The 25,219-nt window shown below is 36.7% G+C and overlaps 1 protein-coding gene and 1 long non-coding RNA gene across 6 annotated transcripts in view; one reads left to right on the top strand and one right to left on the bottom strand.

Moving 5' to 3' along the window:
- The window catches only part of LOC135104473 (ras-related protein Rab-30-like), a 36,133-nt gene extending 11,606 nt beyond the window's left edge, over nucleotides 1-24,527 (bottom strand). For 2 of the 5 annotated variants that reach the window (XM_064011979.1, XM_064011983.1), the window contains exons 1-5: nucleotides 24,272-24,526; nucleotides 21,793-21,899; nucleotides 8,749-8,832; nucleotides 8,280-8,463; nucleotides 1,212-1,363 (exon numbers count right to left, since the gene is read on the bottom strand). In XM_064011979.1, coding sequence (XP_063868049.1) covers nucleotides 1,212-1,363; nucleotides 8,280-8,463; nucleotides 8,749-8,832; nucleotides 21,793-21,879 — 507 coding nt within the window. In that variant the 5' untranslated portion in view covers nucleotides 21,880-21,899; nucleotides 24,272-24,526. Of the gene's footprint in view, nucleotides 1-1,211; nucleotides 1,364-8,279; nucleotides 8,464-8,748; nucleotides 8,833-21,792; nucleotides 21,900-23,807; nucleotides 23,880-24,271 lie in introns of those variants that run through there. The other 3 variants (XM_064011980.1, XM_064011981.1, XM_064011982.1) reach the window with 3 other exon arrangements.
- LOC135104475 (uncharacterized) lies at nucleotides 5,218-21,670 on the top strand. Its single transcript, XR_010270453.1, has 2 exons — nucleotides 5,218-5,394; nucleotides 20,868-21,670. It is a non-coding gene; the product is annotated as an uncharacterized LOC135104475 (long non-coding RNA).
- Nucleotides 24,528-25,219: the final 692 nt, after the last annotated feature.

Raw genomic sequence — 25,219 nt, 5'->3', positions numbered from 1 at the left:
GTAGAGCGGCCTTGACGGAACCCATACTGGCGATCAGATAGAAGGTTGTGAAGTGATAGATGTTTAAGAATCTTCCTGTTGAGGATAGATTCAAGAACTTTAGATAGGCAGGAAATTAAAGCAATAGGACGGTAGTTTGAGGGATTAGAACAGTCACCCTTTTTAGGAACAGGCTGAATGTAGGCAAACTTCCAGCAAGAAGGAAAGGTAGATGTTGACAGACAGAGCTGAAAGAGTTTGACTAGGCAAGGTGCAAGCACTGAGGCACAGTTTTGGAGAACAATAGGAGGGACCCCATCAGGTCCATAAGCCTTTCAAGGGTTTAGGCCAGCAAGGGCATGGAAAACATCATTGCGAAGAATTTTAATAGGTGGCATGAAGTAGTCAGAGGGTGGAGGAGAGGGAGGAACAAGCCCAGAATCATCCAAGGTAAAGTTTTTAGCAGAGGTTTGAGTGAAGAGTTCAGCTTTAGAAACAGATGTGATAGCAGTGGTGCCATCTGGTTGAAATAAAGGAGGGAAAGAAGAAGAAGCAAAATTATTGGAGATATTTTTGGCTAGATGCCAGAAGTCACGAGGGGAGTTAGATCTTGAAAGGTTTTGACACTTTCTGTTTTGGCTAGTTGGAGAACAGACTTGGCATGGTTCCAGGCAGAAATATAAAATGCATGAGATTCTGGTGATGGAAGGCTTAAGTACCTTTTGTGGGCCACCTCTCTATCATGTATAGCACGAGAACAAGCTGTGTTAAACCTAGGTTTAGAAGGTTTAGGTCGAGAAAAAGAGTGAGGAATGTATACCTCCATGCCAGACACTATCACCTCTGTTATGCGCTCAGCACACAAAGACGCGTCTCTGACACGGAAGCAGTAGTCATTCCAAGGAAAATCAGCAAAATACCTCTTCAGGTTCCCCCAACTAGCAGAGGCAAAGCGCCAGAGGCACCTTCGCTTAGGGGGATCCTGAGGAGGGAATGGAGCAATAGGACAAGATACAGATATGAGATTGTGATCGGAGGAGCCCACTGGAGAAGAAAGAGTGACAGCATAAGCAGAAGGATTAGAGGTCAGGAAAAGGTCAAGAATGTTGGGCGTATCTCCAAGACAGTCAGGAATACAAGTAGGGTGTTGCACCTTACTTGTCTGAAATGAAAGACTAAGGCAAGTAAAGAAACTAAACATATTTATGTAAAAAGTGTTTTGTTAGTATTACCTGGGTCAATTCCTTGGCTATTTCAATAAAGAGTTTTTCAACATTGTCAGCTTCCTTTGCAGATGTCTCAATAAAGTACATATTGTGGCGGTGAGCAAACTCTTCCCCTACATGTGTGGGGAGCTCCCGGTCCTCTCGGTCTGTTTTGTTGCCTAATGATAGTGAGAAGTTAGTGAGTTAGCACAGCCATTCATTACTGCAAGCACAGTTCAACGGAGGATAAAATATGTTAATGCACAAAATCTAAAACATTACTTCTCACTATTGCAATATAAGGTCAGTATGTTATCCCAAAGCTTTTCTACTAAAAGAAAAATAAATAGATAAACAAAATTAATAAAACTCCATATACACTCCAGAGGATTAATTTCTACCATGAACAGATAATATTCATGCCTAATGGAGTCCTGATAAGCACAGCAAGATATCCATTACTCCATGAAGGGTTATGTTATATCAGTAACAACAGACCAGGAAGACAGAAACATTGCTATAACTAAAATAACTTTTAAACTTGTACATAGCTCAAGCCTTCCCTTATAGAAATATATAACACAGTTGATTCTAGGACTTCATTCATTATAGCATTTATTTATAATGTTTACTGAAATACAAGTATTAGGAGGCAAGGTAAGGCATTATATTCTATACATTTTATGCAATAATTAGCTGAAAATTCTTAAGCATTTTAGAGATGGATGCATTTCTAGTGAAACAAATCTTCATTAGGATTAGGACAACTAGTGCCAATGTGAACAACTTTATTGTGAGCAGCAGATGTTTTAATATCAACCTGATGTCATCTTCAGAAATACACTACAGGGAGAAGAAACTTTCTACTGATATCATAGCTTATAAGTATACAAATAAAATTTAGCTGTTCAACACTGGGACTAGTAGATGTACCAAAATTCTTAAAATTTTGCAGTAAGATTCATCTAACATAAACCTCAACTTCTAATTCAACTAGGTTTTGACAAAGTTCAACTATAATCAAACTGGAAATCAAAAGCCGTCTTACTATGAAAAAGGGTACCTGAGAAAATTTCTTAGCTGCAAATCAATGTAACTGGCAAAAACTTGTTATGAGAGAGACTACAACTTTTATCTTTATACAGAGCAGTGGTTCCTAAACTATCTTGCATGATGCCCTCCTTTTTGCTTCAAACAAACTCACATGTCCCCCACCCTTCACTTACTATGCTTATATTTGATTATAAATTTTTACAGTTAATATCTTAACACTGTATAGAAGAAAGTTTTTTGTTTAGATTGAAGCAAATAATGAAACATTTTAATAAGCATTTTCTTCTTGGAGTAATTTCATTATATGAGGTGCCCAGAGCCAGAGTAACATAAGTGGCATCGCAGCTGAAATTATTATTTTTATTGCATTGCCTTCCCCAACTTTCCTACCACGACAGGAGATAGCGCAGATGTCAGAATGGACCTCACTATAGGGCCAAAAATCTATTCAAGTGAAATTATCCACAGAACCTTCTTGTCACACTTCAGTGATGGCTATCAGTTGCTAGGACCAGAGAGAACTCCCTTGCCACATCAGCACGGGAAGTGCCAGCCAATGACAGCTTGTGTTGTGAGTCATGCACTAGTATAGGCTGATCCAAAGTGCTGGGTAGATTTTGAGTGAACCTACACCTGCATTGGGACACCTCCCCAACACTACACCTACACACTTCACAATTTCCCTCCCTCTAGTCTGCTTGCTACCCTTAAATGACAGGCTGCTATCTTAATTTTGCTTTTATACAACACGTACACCTTTCATTATTATGACAGACAACAGCGTAGCCCTTGCAGAGCAAAGACCTTCCAGGGGAAGAAAATTGGAAGAAAAATATCACTAAACAACAAAGAAACATGAGGGAAGCCTATGTGAGCTCTGGAGGCATTGGATGATTTTATTATTTCTTTATATTCTCTTACCCTTTATACTGGTACATTTTCATGACATTTATTAGTTCTTTTATTTCAGTTTCTTCTAGTTTAATTTTTTAAGCTTAGGAGGTACATGTATGTCACTTACATTTTTGCTTCATAAAATTGATAAGTTCACTAAAAAGGAGACTTTTAATGGTTGTGATTCTCCTATTAGTACATAGAAAATAAAATAACTTGATAGAATAAAGGAAATAAACAATGTGTGGGCACTAGATACAATTTTAAAGTAGCTGTGTGATATCCTCAACAAAATTGTATCAAAGAAAACGCAGTCTATTTATTTTTAATAATGTAATTTAATTGTAACTTTATAATGTAATTCAACTAAATAGTTGTAATGGCCATAAATTACTGAATATTTCAATACCAGTCATTACTTTCTACCTCAATTCACTGAAGAAATATCACATTTTGAAACTCACAAAACTTTGATATCGTTTTTGTTTTTAATTTTCGGCGCTTAGGTCACTCTGGCTCTAGGCACCTCATGTACTTTAAAATAATTACTTTTGGGCAGATGACTTCACACTCCTCCTGAATCCTCCTCATGCACCCTTGTGGAGACTCTCCAGTTTAGGAACCACTGATAAAAGAATACTCATTTGGTACTTCTTACCTCCATGCCAATCTACAAGCATCCAATCACCTCAATACTTTAACATTTTAACAGTTATTCCATTTATGTCAGTAGCTTTACTACACTTCAGCTTAGCTATCACTCTCTCTACCTAATCCTCACCAATTCTTCCCTACATAAACACTCATTTTCTACCTGCTTCCGTACCCATACTAGATAATACTACTTCCCTGTCTTCTCATTTATTAGTTATTTACACAAATTTTCATATGTGTTTTGTGTGAATAAGAGTCTTACAGGTAGTCAGGAAACTATGTGGCAGATGGTCAAAGGAGTGCCATTTATGGAATAGTATATAGCTATTAAGAAGTTGCAGGTTAGATCAGGTTACAGTAAATTATCCCCTAAGCTACAAGGGTTTTCTATATTTCTCTTCACAAAAAAAGGAAACTTTGACACTCCCAAAAAATAGCTTCAATTGTCAATTGTGCAGCTTTCCATGTCTTTATTGTGTTAAACTAAATTAATAAACTTACCATATTTCCCACCACATAAGACACTTTTCATCAAAAAAATTATCCAAAAATCATCCTGCATCATATACCCCAATGGTCAAGTTTGGGTAGTCCTATGGGGTTATGGTTACCGTTACTAGAGTAACACCTAAACACCAACACTACTGTTTGACCCTAGAATGAAATCCATATATATATATATATATATATATATATATATATATATATATATATATATATATATATATATATATATATATATATATATATATATTACTAGATAATGATTACAAATCAAAATAGTAACACCTAAACACCAACACTACTGTTTGACCCTAGAATGAAATCTATATGTTTATATATATATATATTATTAATGATTACAAATCAAAATAGTGCTAAAAATTACTAGATAATAATTAAAAATCAAAATAATGCTAAAACATAAAAGCCAATTACTGTAACTCTGAAGCACATCACTCGATGACCTTAACTTATGTGAATAAAATTCATAGTAAATTTATTAAGGTAATGAATAGCCATAATTTGTATGAAGAAAGTGACTATAGTTGGTTAGGCTTTGTGCACTTACCACGAAACATGGCTGCACGTGCAACCTGTAGCATCAAGATCAAGATCAGAGGCCTTAGCATACACAGGGAATATTTTGTTTACCATTTCAAGTTGACAGCTGTTCAGGTTACAGGAGCACTGTACCTCTTCAGCCAATAGTGGAACATCTTGAACACAGGGAAAGATAGAAACCACCATAAGGTCATATCACAGTCATAACTGTTCAGCAACAGTTATGATCACTGATAAGCTGATATATTTTCTGCCCTTCTGTGTTGGTTTGAGATGCAACTTGGACCAAAGCCTGGTTGAGAGGCAGGCTATGAAGTTCAAGGAAAAGTGGGGCTTATTTTATTTTTTCTAAATATCCTCTGCCAAATTATAGGTGTGTCTTATACTCAGGTGCATCTTATATGGCAGGAAATACAGTATATATCCTTTGTCTTCAAAATACAAAACACCCTAGGATAAGAGGTGCACTTGTGGCAATATGAGGAAGAGGAACTTTCAGCACAAGAGTGTGCTGAGTTCAGGCAGATACTTCAATGTGTACAAGGTAGGGATAGCTTCCTAACCACTCAAGTTCCTTATCTCCCTTCTATTCTTCTCACCACCACCTTTCCTTCATCTCCTCCTTTCTGTGTATACTTATAATTCATCACCACATTTGTTGCAGAACACTGCCAATGTATAATTGAAATGGGCACAATGAAAATGTTCAGCAATGCTACTAGAGGAAGGTTATACTATAGTTATTAGGGTTAATATATTCTTTTATACAAGTATCATATGGCACTGGTTCAAAACAGTTAATATCATAGTCTTTTCCACAAAATATAACTTCTAAGGCTAAAAATATAACTCTCACATAATACCACTTTCAGTAGGTAGTCTCTTATAAGGAGTCAAAGTCAAAGACCAGCTCTCCTTGGTCAACAAATTAGATGTAGAAGAATCTAAAACTGCATATCACTTCGATATATTGTTTATGATTCAGGTAAGATAACATGTCTCAGAATTCTCCACAACCTATTCAAACTAGGCCCACCAAGACCAGATCATCTATAAGGTGTCCTGTGAGGAGTCACATACAGTAGAACCTCAGTTTACAAATGCCCCACATCATGAACAGATTGGTTCACAAACTAGTTTTGTGAACAAATTTTAGCTTGGTTCACAAACAATGTTTTGGGGTACAAACGTACATTACTCACAATCTATGAAACCTCATGCTCAGTAGTGCATTGGCACGCTTGGTGTCAACATTGTTCATGAGAGTGCTATATTCAGAAACATTATTTATTTTCCCACTTTTTGTGCTATTTCAGCCTCCATTATGCCACATAAGAATGAAAAAAGCATCAGTGATAATAGAAATAAGAAGCCTAAGCTTATTATTATTGAAGTAAAGAAGGAAATTATTACCAAACATGAGAATGACACTCATGTAGGCATTTGTAGATAAATCTAATAATTTCATAATTCTCTCTCTCTCTCTCTCTCTCTCTCTCTCTCTCTCTCTCTCTCTCTCTCTCTCTCTCTCTCTCTCTCTCTCTCTCTCAACCCTTCAGTTGCTGTAGAAATATGAGGCCTGAGTTGGCTTTTTCTGGGTGTAACTATGATGCACACACACACACACACACACACACACACACACACACACACACACACACACACACATACACACACACACACACACACACACACACACACACACACACACATTTATGCTTCAGGGTGGTTGGAGGGTACTACAGAAAAAGTGGTGATGGGTGAAGGAGGAATGAATGGGTAAGGAACTCTCTCTCTCTCTCTCTCTCTCTCTCTCTCTCTCTCTCTCTCTCTCTCTCTCTCTCTCTCTCTCTCTCTCTCTCTCTCTCTCTCTCTCTCTCTCTCTCTCTCTCAACCCTTCAGTTGCTGTAGAAATATGAGGCCTGAGTTGGCTTTTTCTGGGTGTAACTATGATGCACACACACACACACACACACACACACACACACACACACACACACACACACACACACACACACACACACACACACACACACACACACACACACACACACACACACACACACATTTATGCTTCAGGGTGGTTGGAGGGTACTACAGAAAAAGTGGTGATGGGTGAAGGAGGAATGAATGGGTAAGGAACTCTCTCTCTCTCTCTCTCTCTCTCTCTCTCTCTCTCTCTCTCTCTCTCTCTCTCTCTCTCTCTCTCTCTCTCTCTCTCTCTCTCTCTCTACATAAAAAAGGAGTAACAAACACATCCACTACTGGCATTCATCAGTAACTGAGCATCTGTCTGTGTTGACATTCAACACTGACAAGACGACCTTCCCAGCACACACACACACACACACACACACACACAGAGAGAGAGAGAGAGAGAGAGAGAGAGAGATATGTAGGGAGGAAGGAGAGAGAGGAGGGTAAGAGGGCAGGAATGTACCTGGGAGGGGGGAACTGTATCCTGCCCTGTACAGTCTCCCATCTCTGGTTGAGGGCTATGGGATCAAGAGAAGGATAGGGGGATATGGAGGACAAGGGGGGAACTGTGATGTAGGCTCTGCCACTGAGACTTCCTCATTCTAGATAGAGGGTGGGGGCATGGTGTAGCTCATTTACATGATTGATGGGAAGAGGGATGATGGGAGGAGCAATAGAACCTCAAGGCCAATATACGAATATGGGATCACTCAACAACTAAAACAGAATGTAATTATGACACCTACATAGGCTTCATTGTATTAAAAGAGTAGTGAACGATATGTATTTCAATTTCATTCTATATTCTTCACCACAAAAGAAAAAAAAATTAAATATGTAAAAATACCATATTTCTGAAACATTAATTGTACTTACATTAATTTCAATAGAAAACATTGTTTTGGTTAGTGAACAATTTTGTTTGTGAACCAAGGCCTGGAACAGATTGAGTTCACAAACTGAGGTTCTACTGTACTCACGAGATCAAGTTATTCTAAGTCAGAAATATCCTATGGTCAAATGTTTTTTATGCCATGGTTTAGAAGATACAGGATATTTGAATGTGAATGAGGTGGGAGATGGCAAAGGGAAAGGAGGAAGGAAGGGCTGCAAAGGTGAGCATTGTTGTTATCTTGAGGGTGTCAGTTTTTATTGGCTCTTGGGTATTCAATTTCTTTAAAATTATACACCAAGATTTTCATAAAGATAAAATAAAATTCAAGAATGTGAGGGTTGTTACCAGGAGGAAACCGTGGTGTAACGGTTAGCACATCCACCCTGCAAGCAGATCCCAGGTTCGATCCTTGGATGGTGCCAGCCTTTTCTGGTGAACCCCCTACACTAACAAAGAATGAGGTGTACTGTTGTAGCAATTAATAGCTAAAACATAACAAACTCCATATGATGTGAAAAGACCTTTCCTTCAAATGAAGAGACTCAGAGCATACTCACCAACAAGAACACGAAGGACCTTACAACTTGCATACTGTTCAATCTCCCTTAGCCAGTCTGGTAGGCAGTCAAAGGTTGGCTGAGAGGATATATCATAGACAAGGATGAGTGCATGGGCTGAGCGGTAATAAGACTGTGTGATGGAACGAAATCTTTCTTGCCCAGCTGTGTCCCAGATCTGAAGCTGGAAGAGATATATACTATTGAAAAGAAATCAAAATAGGACTGAATCTTGGATAACATGGAGCTCAATATAAGAGTCACTATTCAGTTACAAGTGACAACTGATTACATGACTTAAAAATGTAAAGTTCACCTAATTGATGTTACAATATTATTTCTAATTTCAGTATAAATCCTGAATGCATTACTGTACTGATGAAGGAATATCTCCATCATTATAAAAAAAAAGCTTAATGATTGCATGGACATTTACAAAATATCACTAATTTATGTGGTATTTTCATACCTTAATTTTTTCTCCTTCAATCTCCACCGTCTTGATCATGAAGTCCACCCCAATGGTGGCTCCTTGCCCAGGTGGAAATAGTCCCTGTAAATTAAAACCATTGTTTTCTTTACAAAACTAATACAGCATGAATCTTCTATAAAATCCTAATTCACACAGAACTGCTGATCAATTACTAATTAATAGAACTCCTCTGATTACCATCCTTCATTCTTAAAACTGGGCAAATCCAATGCAATTAGTTAAAAAGAAATGTAATACAAAGAATAAGGGAATATACAAAAGCAACTCAACAATTAATGTGTGTGTGTGTGTGTGTGTGTGTGTGTGTGTGTGTGTGTGTGTGTGTGTGTGTGTGTGTGTGTGTGTATTTACCTAGTTGTAATTTACAGGGCCTGAGCTATGCTTGTGTGGTCCTGTCTCCATATCTACACCTGTTAAGTTTTCCTTGAAGTTGTGCATACTCATTGCCAATACTACATCCTCACTGAGCTTGTTCCAAAGTTCTACATTTCTCTGTGGGAAACTATGTTTCTTTATGTTATTCAAGCATCTTCCTTTTCTTAGTTTTTTTTGCTGTGTCCTCATGTGTAATTGGCATTTCCTCCTTATCTTAGCAGCAGTTTCTCATTATCTATTTCTTCCACTCTATTCCACAATTTATAAATCAGTATTAAGTCTCCCCTTTTTTTTTTTTTGTTCCAATGTTGGCAGATTCATTTCCTTTAACCTGTCTTCATATGTTAATTCTTCCAGTTCTAGAACTATTTTTGTTGCCATCCTTTGTATCCTTTCTAGTTTTTTTTTTTTTTTTTTTACACATTTCTTCTTGTGAGGAGACCACACTGATTCAGTATATTCCAACTTTGGTCTAATCATAGTGGTAATTAACTTTCTCATCATATCTTTATCCATGTAGTGGAATGCTGTTCCAATATTTCTCACCATTTTATATGTATCTCTGAATATCTTTTAAGAACATAAGAACATAAAAAATAAGGGAAGCTGCAAGAAACCATCAGGTCTACACATGGTAGTCCCTGTATGAAATATACCTACCTATTTCCACCTATCATCCCCATCTATAAATTTGTCTAATCTTCTCTTAAAGCTCCCTAATAACTCAGCACTAACAACTTGATTACTGAGTCCATTCCATTCATCCACCACTCTATTTGAGAACCAATTCCTTCCTATCTCTTTTTTAAACCTAAATTTTTCAAGCTTGAACCCATCACTTCTTGTTCTGTCCTGGTTACTGATCCTAAGAATTTTGCTTATGTCTCCCTTGTTGTAACTCTTATACCACTTAAAGACTTCTATCAGGTCCCCTCTTAACCTACATATCTCTAAAGAATGTAAATTTAACAGCTTCAATCTCACTTCATAAGAAATACTCCACATCCCTTGTATCCTTTTAATCATTCTCCTTTGTACTGATTCTAATAGACCTATATCCTTCTTGTAATATGGGGACCAGAACTGCACAGTGTAATATAGATGAGGTCTGACCAATGCCAAATATAACTTTAATATTACTTGGGGACTTCTACTTTTAACACTTCTAAATATGAATCCTAATACCCTATTTGCTCTTTTTTTGGCCTCTATGCATTGCTTTCTTAGACGGAGCTCAAAGCTAACTATAACTCCTAAATCTTTTTCGTACCCTGAGCCTACCAGAACTTTGTTGTTTATTGTGTACCTACAGTGTGGGTTTCCCCTTCCTATACTAAGTACTTTGCATTTGTTGATATTATACTGCATTTGCCATCTGTCTGTCCATTCATTCATCCTATCCAAATCTGCCTGCAAGGCAATGGTATCTGATTCTAACCTAATTAATTTACCTGTCTTTGTGTCATCCACAAATTTACTAACATCACTACTAATTCCACTATACAAGTCACTGATATATATTAAAAACAACAACAGCCCTAATACTGATTCCTGTGGCACCCCACTAATTATCTGACCTCACTCGGATTGAGCCGTTTATTACAACTCTCTGCAGCCCGTCACTGAGATATGACCTTATCCAGCCTAACACCTTCCTATCTATCCCATGCGCCCTAACCTTTCTCAGGAGCCTCTGATGGGATACCTTGTCAAATGCTTTACTAAGGCCCAGATACAGTATATCATAACTATCACCATTATCTGCCACCTCATAAACTTTACTGTAAAAACTTAAAAAGTTCATCAGGCAAGGCTTCCCCTTCATGAAGCCATGCTGTGACTGATTTATCAAGTTGTGTTTGTCTAAAAGCTCGCTAATGTTCTTCGCTATTACTGACTCCATTATTTTACCTACAACAGAAGTTAAGGTGACAAGTCTATAATTAGACATTAAAGTTTTATCTCCTATCTTAAAGATGGGTACTACATTCACTTGCCTCCACATTACCAGTACATCACTTGACTAAAGACAGAAGCTAACGATTCACTAATAACCTCTTTGCATTCCTTAAGTACTCTGGGATATATTTCATTTGGTCCTGGTGTCTGGAACTTTTTAGGCTATCTCCTGTTCCACTATCTCCTTAGTTATGGTAATATCTGTCAGCTTCTCATTCTCTTCTGCTCTGAACATATGCTCACTATTCAGCATGTTTTCCTGGGTGAAGACATTTAAAAAAATACTCATTCAGAATTTTACTAATTTCCTCCCCCGAACTAACCAGCTCCCCATCTGCTGCCTTTAATGGACCCATTGTTTCCCTATTCTTCATCTACATGACTGGTGACTATCCTGTATTATCACTCCCAGACCCTTCTCTTCTTGTACTTTTATTATTTTTTTCATTTCCCATTTTATATGTCCATTTTGGTCTCTTCACTTTTTCCCATTTCCATTACATGACATTTTTCACATTAAATTCCACCTTCCATTTCTTACTCCAGTCCAAGATTTTATTCAAGTCCTCTTGTAGAATTTCAGTCTTTGTTGTTTCTTATATGTCTTTGTAACTTTGCATCGTCTGCAAACAAGCTCTTTACTTCTTCAGGCATATCATTTATGTAGATCAGGAAAAGTATTGGTGACAGCACTGATCCTTGTGGTACTCCTCTATTTACTTTTCTCCATTTCAATTTTACATCTTTTACTACCACTATCATTTCTCTTCCCTTTAAGAAGTAACTTTCCATGCATTTTTTTCCATTTAATCCTCCTATATTTTCTAGCTTCCATAATAACCTGCTGTAGAGAACTTTGTCAAAAGTTTTTTTCAGATCTAATTACACAGAGTCTACCCATCCATACCTCTCCTGTGTTGTATCAATCACTCTTGAATAAAAGCTCATCAAATTGGTTACACATGATCACTTTTGTTTAAAGCCATACTATTTTACTGTTATTATATCATGTTTTTCTAAAAATTTTGTCAATTCACTCATGTCTTTTTGGGTCTTCATATGTTTAATTTCCATCCCTCAATCTTTCTAGTTTTTCTTTAAGTTTAATTTTTGTTTCTGAATCTGTAGAAAAGTTTTGGTTTTTCCTCTATCACTTTTGCACAGATCTTACATACTATGCTGGTCATTGATACTAGTCTACAGTTTAGTGGTTCCTCTTTCTTTCCACTCTTATAAATTGGCACTATGTCTGCTCCCTTCCATTCCTTAGGCACTCTTCCAGTTGATATTGAGCACTTTACCATGTCATATACTGGTTCAATTAATTGTTACCTGCACTCTTTTAAAATGAAACCTAATACTCCATTTGGTCCTGTTGCTTTTCCCTTCCAGTTCCTTCATCATTTTATAAATTTCTTCTTTAATTACTATAATTTCCCACATTTGCTTTTTTGTCTTATCTTGTGGTCCTTTAAATTTTTATTCTTCTGTGAAAAATTTTTGAATCTTTTTGTTTGTCAATTCACTCATGTCTTTTGGGTCTTCATATGTTTAATTTCCATCCTTCAATCTTTCTAGTTTTCTTAAGTTTAATTTTTTCATTTCTGAATCTGTAGAAAAGTTTTGGTTTTTCCTTGCACTTTTCAACTATATCCTTTTCATATCCTATCTCTTCCTCTCTCCTTAATTTCGCACATTCATTTCTTGCTATCTTAAAGTGTGCTTTATTTTTTTGGTCTCAATTTCTTTTCATTCTTATCCATGCTTCATCGCTTTTTTCTTTTGCACTTGCACACCTAGCACTGAACCACACCTGTTTTCCTTTTTCTTTAGGTTTGCATAATGGGGCATATTTATTCACCCGTCTCAAATATTTCCACAAGAATGTCATACTAATCTTGCACATCATTTGCTCTTTTCTGCTTTTCACAGTCTATTTCTTTATAAAGTTTCTTAAGATCATCTATATTCAGTTTTCTGTAGTTTCTCCTATTTTTCTTTGTATGATTCATCCTCTTCACTGACATCATTATTGATCTCTTTTTCTATCATTACATGGTCACTTTTTCTCATGTGGCATACATATTACATGGTCACTTTTTCCCATGTGGCACACTTATCTTAATTCTTTAGTTAAGTCCATACCCTTTAGTTAGTATTAGGTCTAGTCTTGCTAGTTCATCACCTCCCCTATATCTTGCATTTTCAGTCACCCATTGCATCACTGTGTTTTCCATTGTCAACTTCAGAAATCTTTCTCCCCCTGCACTCTCATTTCCTCCTGCTTCAAATGTTTCCCAATTTATTTCTTTACAATTGAAGTCACCACCCAATAATACTCTTTTATTACTTTTGATTAATTTACTCAAACACGGAATGGTATCTTCTATTATTTTCTCATATTCTTCCTTGCTCTAAGAATCTGTTTTGGGCAGTATATAGGTTGTTATTACTGTCAGCATTTCTCCATTATCATCCTCAAAGTTAACACTCATTACTTCTGCTTTTCCTTCTCCAAATTTCACTATTTTTGTCTTTTGCTCTTTTCTTATCATTACCATTACATCTCCCCCTCCTTTACCAATTCTGTCTCTTCTCTATATATTGTAGTTATAGTTAATGACTCTCTAGTTTTCTTTTTTTTTTAGCTCTGTTTCCATTAAACACACTGCCTTCAGATTTTTTTCTTTTAAATAGTTTTGTAATTTCAGTTTTCTTTGTATCAATCCATCTATGTTGGCAAACATCACAATCTGTCAATCATTTTTACTATTTCTCTCTATTTTACTTTCATTTATTTCTTTACCTTTATGTACCATTTCTTCACTCTGTCTTCCAACTCTTAAAAAAATATATAGTTTTTCTTCTGTTCTTGATCCATTTTTCTCTTTAGCCTCTTCATAGATTTCTTTAATTTTTTTTTCTGTTCTTCTTAATTTTCATTCTTAATGAGTGTGTGTGTTTGTGTGTGAATGTACATATGTGTGCATGTGTATGTGTGTTTATCCAATTGTGACATACATACTGTCCAATCTGACTCCATGTCTAATGATACCTAGATCAACTTCATTTATCTATCATTTAAATAAATAAATAAATAAATGAATAAATAAATAAATAAATAAATAAATAAATAAATAAATAAATAAATAAATAAATAAATATATATATATATATATATATATATATATATATATATATATATATATATATATATATATATATATATATATATATATATATATATATATATATATATATATATATAAAATACCCTCTTGAGTTTCATGCTTGTTTTCTTCCAAAGGCATAACACTAAACTCAAGGATCATGAAACTCAAGGTATTGAAAACATTAGAAAATGCTTATTTACTGCAGCCATATGGCCCATAACTGTGTGAGTGTGTGTTTTGTCTTTGCATTTAGCAGAGTGTGGCAGTGCAGTGCCACTGTATCTGAGTGTGTGTGTGTATTCACCTAGTTGTATTTACCTAGTTGTGTTGTACAGAGAATGAGCCAAAAGTCATTTGGTTCTGTCTCCATAACCATATTTATCCAGTTTCTCTTTAAACATGTGTACACTGTTTGCCACAACCACCTCTTCCTTCAAATCATTCCAGATTTCAATAGTTCTACATAGGAAGCTGTATTTCTTGATGTCACCTGAACATCCACTCTTCTTTATTTCCTTTCCATGCCCCCTCATCCATCTCTTTCCTTCCTCTATCTGTGATACCAAATCATTTCTGACTATTTTTTCTATATTGTTTACTAATTTGTACATTGTTACTAGGTCTCCTCTTTCTCTCCTCTCTTGTAGTGCTGGTAAACCCATCTATTCAAGTCTTTCTTCAAAGCTTGTCTTTGTATGTGTGTGTGCATTTGTGTTCTGACCTCACATTCAGTCCCACCATGGGGAGTTTGAAACGTGATTGGCAGTGCCACCTTCTTTGATGGCTCACTTTTCAATGGAGGGTTCAGTGACCACTGGCTCTATGGACCAAGCACTCCGCCTTTGGCACCATATGATCGTGATGTTGCAGTGCCTGCCTTTTTTTATCAATCAATCAATCAATCAATCTACACATTCAGCTGGATGCAGCATTGCAGTGCCATCATATCTCAGACTGTGTGAGTGTGTGTGTGTGTTTTATCCTCAAATTCAGCAGGATGGAGCAGTAAGGCACCACTGTATCTAAGACTGTGAGAGTGTGTATGTTTTGTCATCACATTCAGCAGGGTGCAGTGATGCAGCAGCATCATACCTAAGACTGTATGAGTGAGTGTGTTTTGTCCTCACATCTGGTGTGACAGCACATCTAAACCTGTGTGAGAGTGTGTGTTTTGTCCTCACATTCAGTGTGACACAGTGATGCAGAGGTTTGGTGCTGTCACATCCTCCACACCAATGAGCCATATCTCATTTGTTTGTGTGCTTTTTTGCAATGTGGCTGCACCATAGCTGGCCTTCCTCTCCTTCTCCTCTTACATACAAACCAGCATGACTAGTTTTGTGGCTAACAAGTGGTTTACCCACATAAAGAATTTATATCTTCCGGTATGTGAATTGTACATGGAAATACGTATACAATACATAGCATAGTATTTATTTCTACTACCTGTGACACCAATGGCAGGAATGCATGATCCATCCACCACGAATGTGCAAAACTCATGGAGATAATGCGCAAAAGTTGAGATGATAAGAATCTGGGGCTCAGCACAAAAGTTGAACATTGTGAAACTCAGGTGAAACTCCAAGTGAGGTCTAAAGCACTGTTCAGGGGGTGCTGTGAACTCATCATTAAACCCAGCTGTGACCTCACTGAACGTTTCTCTTTGTGTCTCACAACACAAGGGGGCAGTCACAGCCTACCCTCTAAAGACAACTCTCTTCCTCCACATAAAACTACAAGCACCTAATAACACATACACCCTTCAAAATTTCAAAATTATCATGGCAACTCCTACACTAGCCTCAGAGTCCCCATCTGGGGAGGGGACCATAAATGTCCCCAGGTCGGACTGCCCTTATGTCGACAACCCTAAGAGTCTTGACACCCCCCTCAACTTTTTCTTCATTAACTTCTGCAACATTTGCAGAATAAGATCTAATTTTCAATCTGTAGAACACCACCTCTCCTCTTCTAAACCTCATCTTCTTTTCCTCACTGAAACTCAGGTGTCTGAAGCAACTGACAGTAGCCCATTTTCTGTTCCCTCCTACTTTCTCTATCCTCATTTTCGATCCAAAGCTGGATGTTGTGTTTATGTGTGCAATGACTTAACCTGCTCTTGTGCTCACGCTCTTGAATCTTCAGAGTTTTCCACCATCTGGCTCCGACTACAGAGTCACTCAAACTAAATTCATCTGTGTTGTATAACTCTCACCTATCTCCTCTGACTATAAGAAATTCTTTGACTGCTTAACTTCCAAAGTGGAGCACATTCTAATCCTCTTCCCTTTTGCAGAGATCTCCATTCTTGGAGACTTCAATGTTCACCACCAGCTTTGGCTTTCCTCTCTCTTCACTGACCATCCTGGTGAACTAGCCTTCAACTTTGCTATCATCCACGACTTAGAGCAACTGGTGCAACACCCTAGTCATATTCCTGACCATCTTGGAGATACGCCCAATATTCTTGACCTTTTCCTGACCTCTAATCCTTCTGCTTATGCTGTCACCCTTTCTTCTCCATTGGGCTCCTCCGATCACAATCTCATATCTGTATCTTGTCCTATCGCTCCAATCCCTCCTCAGGATCCCCCTAAGCGAAGGTGCCTCTGGCGTTTTGCCTCTGCTAGTTGCGGAGACCTGAGGAGGTATTCTGCTGATTTTTCTTGGAATGACTACTACTTCCATGTCAGAGACCCATCTTTGCATGCTGAGCACATAACAGAGGTGATAGTGTCTGGCATGAAGGTGTACATTCCTCACTCTTTTTCTCAACCTAAACCTTCCAAACCTTGGTTTAACACAGCTTGTTCTCATGCTAAACATGATAGAGAGGTAGCCCACAAAAGGTACTTAAGCCTTCCATCACCAGAATCTCATGCACTTTATATTTTTGCCCGGAACCATGCCAAGTCTGTTCTCCAACTAGCCAGAAACTCCTTCATTAACAGAAAGTGTCAAAATCTTTCAAGATCTAACTCCCCTCGTGACTTCTGGCATCTAGCCAAAAATATCTCCAATGACTTTGCTTCTTCTTTCCCTCCTTTATTTCAACCAGATGGCACCACTGCTAACACATCTATTTCTAAAGCTGAACTCTACACTCAAACCTCTGCTAAAAACTCTACCTTGGACAATTCTGGGCTTGTTCCTCCCTCTCCTCCACCCTCTGACTACTTCATACTACCTATTAAAATTCTTCGCAATGATGTTTTCCATGCCCTTGCTGGCCTAAACCTTTGGAAGGCTGATGGGGTCCCTCCTATTGTTCTCTGAAACTGTACCTCTGTGCTTACACCTTGCCTAGTCAAACTCTTTCAGCTCTGTCTGTCAACATCTACCTTTCCTTCTTGCTGGAAGTTTGCCTACATTCAGCCTTTGTCCTAAAAAGGGTGACTGTTCTAATCCCTCAAACTACCATCCTATTGATTTAATTTCCTGCCTATCTAAAGTTTTTGAATCTATCCTCAACAGGAAGATTCTTAAACATCTATCACTTCACAACCTTCTATCTGATCGCCAGTATGGGTTCAGTCAAGGCTGCTCTACTGGTGATCTTCTGGCTTTCCTTACTGAGTATTGGTCATCCTCTTTTAGACATTTTGGTGAAACTTTTGCTGTTCCCTTGGACATATCAAAAGTATTTGATAGAATCTGGCACAAAGCTTTGATTTCCAAACTACCCTCCTACTGCTTCTATCGTTCTTTCTGTAACTTCATCTCAAGTTTCCTTTATGACCGTTCTATTGCTGCTGTGGTAGATGGTCACTGTTCTTCTCCTAAATCTATTACCAGTAGTGTTCCTCAGGGTTCTGTCCTGTCACCCACTCTCTTCTTATTATTCATTAATGATCTTCTAAACCAAACTTCTTGTCCTATCCACCCATACACTGATGATACCACCCTGCACTTTTCCACATCTTTTCATAGACATCCAACCCTTCAGGAAGTAAACATTTCATGCAGGGAAGCCACAGAATGCTTGACTTCCGATCTTTCTAAAATTTCTGATTGGGGCAGAGCAAACTTGGTATTCTTTAATGCCTCAAAAACTTAACTCCTCCATCTATCAACTTGACACAACCTTCCAGACAACTATCCCCTCTTCTTCAATGACACTCAACTGTTCCCCTCTTCTACACTGAACATCCTCGATCTGTCCTTTACTTATAATCTGAACTGGAAACTTCACATCTCATCTCTAGCTAAAACAGCTTCCATGAAGTTAGGCGTTCTGAGACATCTCCGCCAGTTTTTCTCACCCCTGCAGCTGCTAACTCTGCAAAAGGGCCTTATCCGTCCATGTATGGAGTATGCTTCACATGTCTGGGGGGGGGGGGGTTCCACTCATACCGCTCTTCTAGACAGGGTGGAATCAAAAGCTTTTCATCTCATCAACTCCTCTCCTCTAACTGACTGTCTTCAGCCTCTCTCTCATTGCTGCAATGTTGCATCTCTAGCTGTCTTCTACCACCATTTTCATGCTAACTGGTCTTCTGATCTTACTAACTGCATGTCTCCCCTCTTCCCGTGGCCTCACTGCACAAGACTTTCTTCTTTCTCTCCCTATTCTGTCCACCTCTCTAATGCAAGAGTTAACCAGTATTTTCAATCATTCATCCCTTTCTCTGGTAAACTCTGGAACTCCCTGCCTGCTTCTGTTTTTCCACATTCCTATGACTTGAATTCCTTCAAAAGGGAGGTTTCAAGACACTTATCCTTCAGTTTTTGACTACTGCTTTGGACCCTTTTATGGGACTGGCATTTGAGTGGGCATTTTTTTTCTTTATTGGATTTTTGTTGTCCTTTGCCAGTGTCCCTCCTACATAAAAAAAAAAGATATATATATATATATATATATATATATATATATATATATATATATATATATATATATATATATATATATATATATATATATATATATATATATATATATATATATATATATATATATATATATATATATGACATTTTTTATATACATTATAGCATAGTGTATGGTAGACAATGTATGGCAAATGGCAGGCAAACACCAAATTATGACAGAAATACCATAATTATGGTAGACAGTGCAACCCTGGTAGATGCAGTGTGCACTCACCACCACCATCACCCACACCTTCCCTCCCTCTCACCCTCATTCACTCCCTAACCGTCACTGCCACTTATCAGGATTTCTTACCAGGATGAGCTCCACTAGAAAGGAGCTCCAAACATGCCAGCATGCCACTGTGTAATAAAATGTTTGTGATGAAGATAAATATGTACCTGATGTAAAATACTGTGGAATGTGTGTTGTAAGCATTTAGTGAATTATCAATAATAACACACAGTTAATATTCCAGCCGCTGGCTGGATGTTCTGTCTCATTTACCAACACTTATCCAGTAAATCCGATGGATGGTCTGTAAGCCATACATATCCGCTAAATGCAGAAATCTGCTATAATGGGGTCCAGCAGAATGATTGTTTACTGTATATACCATTTACATATATATATATATATATATATATATATATATATATATATATATATATATATATATATATATATATATATATATATAAACATACAGTCAGGTCACCACTAACACACAGGTGCAAATTGCATCTAATGAGAGGGATCAGTTTGCTTCCAAGTCATATTCTAATACAGGGATTTTTAAAGCATAATGCAGAGATGGGCAGCAAAAAGCTACAGAGAAGTCTGTAACACAGAGCAGGATAATACTAATGTCAGAAAGAAGAAAGCATAGTTTGGGAACAGTGTTTGCAAAAGAGAACTAGAGACAGACAGAAACACACAGTGATCCAGTAGTGTACAGAAACCCAAGGTATTCAGGGGTACAGTATTTCATTATTCTAACATTTCACCATAGTAGGTTCCTTAGAGACTAATACACACAGCCAATAAGTCAGCTTTTTTACACTCATGGAAGATCAGCCTGCATGTCACTGGGAAATGGAGCACACTGATTGGTCCTCTCTAGACAGTCTCTCAACTGCTGCTATGGTGAATCTGGCCACTGTGCAGGACAGACACACAAAGCCTTCCCTGTGGTTGATGGGTTCTGTTATGATGATGTATGTCACTTTGGAATTTTTTTCTTGTGTTTTCATCTATTTAATTCAGCAGCCATAATTTCTGGCTTGTTCTAAACTAGCAGATGACCCTGATCACAGACAGGACATGTTAATACCAGCAAGTACAAATACTGACAACAAACTTTGCATGCTTAACAGTATACATAAACACATACAGTTTATGGTGGAAAAGGAGGACAATAATTTATCTTTTTGGATAATGTGATTCAGAGTATATAGAACTTGTCATCAATATTCATGCTTGCCAGCATTAACACTATTATCTATTTAATAAAACCATGGTGAGTCATGGTTTTGTTATGTGGACAATGTGTTAAGCTCCATGTGTAAATGAAAATATAGAGTTTACAGTAGAAGAGGAGGGGGACAATAAGTTACTTTTTTTTGTTACCGATTTGTAGATTGAATGGCAGTGCCAGATTTTCTATGCACAGGAAGCTCACTAACATGAATTACTTTATCCATTTCTTTTCACAGCATGACATGAAGACTTAAATATGTTACATCATGGAAGCATTTGTGATACTTAGGTACCCAACAGGTCTACTCCACAAGCTCAGAAGAAAACCAGAAGAGACTCAGAAAAATAAGAATAAACAATGTTCTTTGAAAAAAACAAGGACTATCCTGTTGTGTCATACTCCACAAGACCTGAACTGATTTTCCAGTTAATTAAGAGAAAAGTTCTAAATGTGATACAAAAGGAAAAAGGACAAGGGATATTAAGTAAAAAATACAGTATCCAGTGAACAAATAAAGTGTCATCTATATGATTCCCTGTGGTAGGTGCTCAGCTGTGTATAATGGAGAAATATCCTAAGGCATACAGAAAAGAATATACAAACACAGGAATAACATGTACCATCATAGGACTTTGAATTAATTGGTACTGGATGCCTTGGAACAGGATCACCTGCTAGATTAGAGCAAGGCAGAAATCATGACCACTGGAAAGGCTAAAAAAGATGAGAAAACCTTAAAAGCAGCATACATAATTACAACAAAAAACAACCAACCACAAAGAAGGCTTCATGTGTCCTGCACAGCAGCAAAACTCATCATAGCAACAGCTGAAAGACTGCCTGGAAAGAACCAATCTCTGCACAGCAGCAAGACTCATCATAGCAACAGCTGAAAGACTGCCTGGAAAGAACCAATCTCACAACAAGTTACAGGTTGATTTGCCACAAGTGTATGAAAGCTAACTCAGGAGCTGTGTGCATTAGTCTCTCTGAGGAAGCAATGGTGGCAAAATGTTAGACCAGTAAAGTATTCCTGTACATCCTCGGTTTTTCTAAACTACCTAAATTTATTTTTACTTTATTGCAACAGATATAATTCCCAGTGACAGATAAAATGTAATTCCAGACCACAAGATATAAAATATTGACAAGTTGCTTACTTGTGTAAATCTTCGTACAAGACATGTTTTTCCAACTCCAGCATTGCCAATTAGGACCACCTTGAACAGGAACTTGTAATCTTCCATAGTAAAGAGAACTTCCTCTCCTGAAAAAAAGAGGGACCCTCTAATAATATTATAAAATAAACATGAGCTTATGTGCATGCCTCTGTTTTACTGTGAGATAAGGAAGCTAAAATTAATACAGTAAATAATTACCATAACTGTTTAAGAATGTCTGAATAGACTTTTACACACACACACACACACACACACACACACACACACACACACATACACACAATATATATATATATATATATATATATATATATATATATATATATATATATATATATATATATATATATATATATATATATATATATATATATATATATATATATATATATATATATATATATATATATATATATATATATATATATATGGCATTTCAGTGGGCTTTTTTTTTATTAGATTTTTGTTGTCCTTGGCTAGTGTCCTTCCTACATAAAAAAAAAAAAAATATATATATATATATATATATATATATATATATATATATATATATATATATATATATATATATATATATATATATATATATATATATATATATATATATATATATATATATATATATATATATATATATATATATATACACACACACACACACACACACACACACACACACACACACACACACACACACAGGGCGTCCCATAAGTTTCCATACATAGGGTATCACAAATGCCATTACAAGCATAAATCCAGATGTGTTTGAACGTGTTCTTCGGCAGTGGAGGACACGCATTGAAATGTGTTTTCAACAGAAAGGCAGTCATGTAGAGCAAATTATATAAATAAAAATGTTTTTCTATAATTTTTCCTATGTATGGAAACTTATGGGACACCCTGTATATATATATATATATATATATATATATATATATATATATATATATATATATATATATATATATATATATATATATATATAAACACCAACCATCCATGGAACTATGTATAACTATAAAGAATATCTACTAGAGATCTGTTTTTTATACTGAATTATAAGACATTGTATTCAAAATTGGTTTTATGTTGGGTAATGTTTAGTTAAATACATGCTTTACACACATCTTTCGTACTTAAATAGCACGAAAGTAAATAATATTATCATCATAATACATTAATGATAAATCATTATTGCTGCAAGAGTGGATATTTTCACAGGCAAAGAAATTGTTTTTGCATCACTTCTGACTATTTAAATCAGAATTTACATAGCTACTTAAAGATGTGCCAATCATCACAAAACTTGAAGATGTCAATGTCAATTAAATCTATCACAATAAATGTACTTCATAATAGAAAGTTGCGTGATAATGAAATATGCTAGAACCTTAATGAATAGTCTGCATTCTCTTCTTCTAAATGGATCCCTTGCCTTTAATGACTCTCCTCAGGCATCATGCATCTTTCCCAAATATAAATCAACATATCTAGATGTTTAATGAGCTCCAACTCTGAAGAGAGAGCATCAAAAGAATATCAAATTCTACAATTCCATATATTGCAGAGGGAACAGAAATGAGAGAATTATTAAAAAAACACCAAGCCTTTAAGATTTGTAAATAGCAGAGATGGAATACCAATGTTATAATTTGTCAAAACACTATATAACTATAAGGATTAAAAAATTACTAATGTTACCATGCAAGCTTGATTATTATTAAATTATTAAATGATTGACAGCAGTGTAATGTTCAGCATCTTACCAATATACAATTTGCTCAAAGAATTTCATATTTTTGAGGCCATTACAGGTCAGTTGGGCAGACATATCAGCATACTGACTGTCCCCCTTTGATGTTTTTTATTATTATTATTATTATTATTATTATTATTATTATTATTATTATTATTGTTAATATTATTATTATTATTAAATCAATAAACCACCTTAAATTTGACAAATTTCATGACAAATTATTCAGACTTTGCACCTGTTCACAGTGTTCCCACAACCAATTGTCACAGCACCATCCTCACAGTCCTGCCACATAACTGTACTAACGACTCACTGGGAAATGACATGTGCACCAAAACAAACTGATAAGATTATCTGTTTGTGCAGAGTTAATTGCCATGGCATGGGATTAACTACAGTTGCCAACGATCCTGAGACAAACACACACTTGCATGTAGTCCCCCATTCCGTTTGTATGCCTAATTTGACTATTGTTTTTATCTATCATGATCCTGTACTCCCGTCACCTTGAATTACACACCAACACCACCCCTGTGGTCATGGAATTACGAAAAACAATGAACACGAATATACTTTTCAAACCACCTTACGTAATATGGAGTGACTCAGTGATACATGACGCATGCAAAGGCCCAGTGGCTTTTAAAAGATAAATGAATAAATACAGTTGTAAGTGAAGGGAGTAGACAGAACATTAACCTCACATGACGATGACAGCGGGGCGAGGAAGGCAGCCAGCGACACCCACCTCCCTAGCGCCTGGCATCAGACCGGATCTTTTTAACTCTCCTGTTTAACCTCACGGAGAAAAGTTAATGCAGTTGGTCATACAGTTGTGGGAAACACGCCTGATCGCACATGATGGTCAGCGTGGGCGTGGGGAGAGCAGAAGGCCCAGCAAGGCCTGACACTGTCGTCTGCTCACGGATCGATCACCAACAGTGTTACCACATGGAAAAAAAAAAAAAAACATAAATTTTCCGAATTGACCGCATCAGATTAATCCCATGGCATATACGAATAGTTTAAGAGTAGTTTCGTATAAATTATGTAAGGCATAGATATCAGTCTAATCATAATATCCCAATGAAGAAAATAAAGTTGTCATCTTCACTGGCATCTCAACTTCGCTTGAGTGGAGAGTTGCAACTTGCAGATTCTCTTCCTGTCATCTTTCCTGCCATAGTCCGAGACGTTCATGGAGACATTTTTCACATCACTATCACTGGAATGGAAAGCTTCCATTGACGAAAAAAAAGTTTATGCGCATTAACCATTATTCCATCAGATGCACTAATAAACATCTAGATTCTAACTACTTACGTTTTTTTTTTTTTTTTTTTTTTTTGTTTATTTATTTATTTATTTTTTCATCTCAGTACAGCACCTTTAGAGCATCTACCTTAAGCCGTACAATAGAAGGCTTCAATAATCTTCCACACTACATAAGTATCTAATACTACTTTAACACCATATGTCCTTTGCATATGACCCTACTCGCCTTCAGTGACCTCGTGCGAGGCCACGTCTCCGCGACCCCGCACTCTTGTTCATTGTACGTAACGAGACAAACGTTCACTCGGGTCACTGGCCAGTGTTCAGCTTGGATAGACTACGCATGCTCCGTGTTGCATTTTTTTTTTTTTT

Source organism: Scylla paramamosain, chromosome 10, assembly GCF_035594125.1.
Source record: "Scylla paramamosain isolate STU-SP2022 chromosome 10, ASM3559412v1, whole genome shotgun sequence".
NCBI lineage: Eukaryota > Metazoa > Arthropoda > Malacostraca > Decapoda > Portunidae > Scylla > Scylla paramamosain.
Note: the sequence above shows the minus strand (reverse complement) of the source record. Positions and strands in the feature narration are given on the sequence as shown.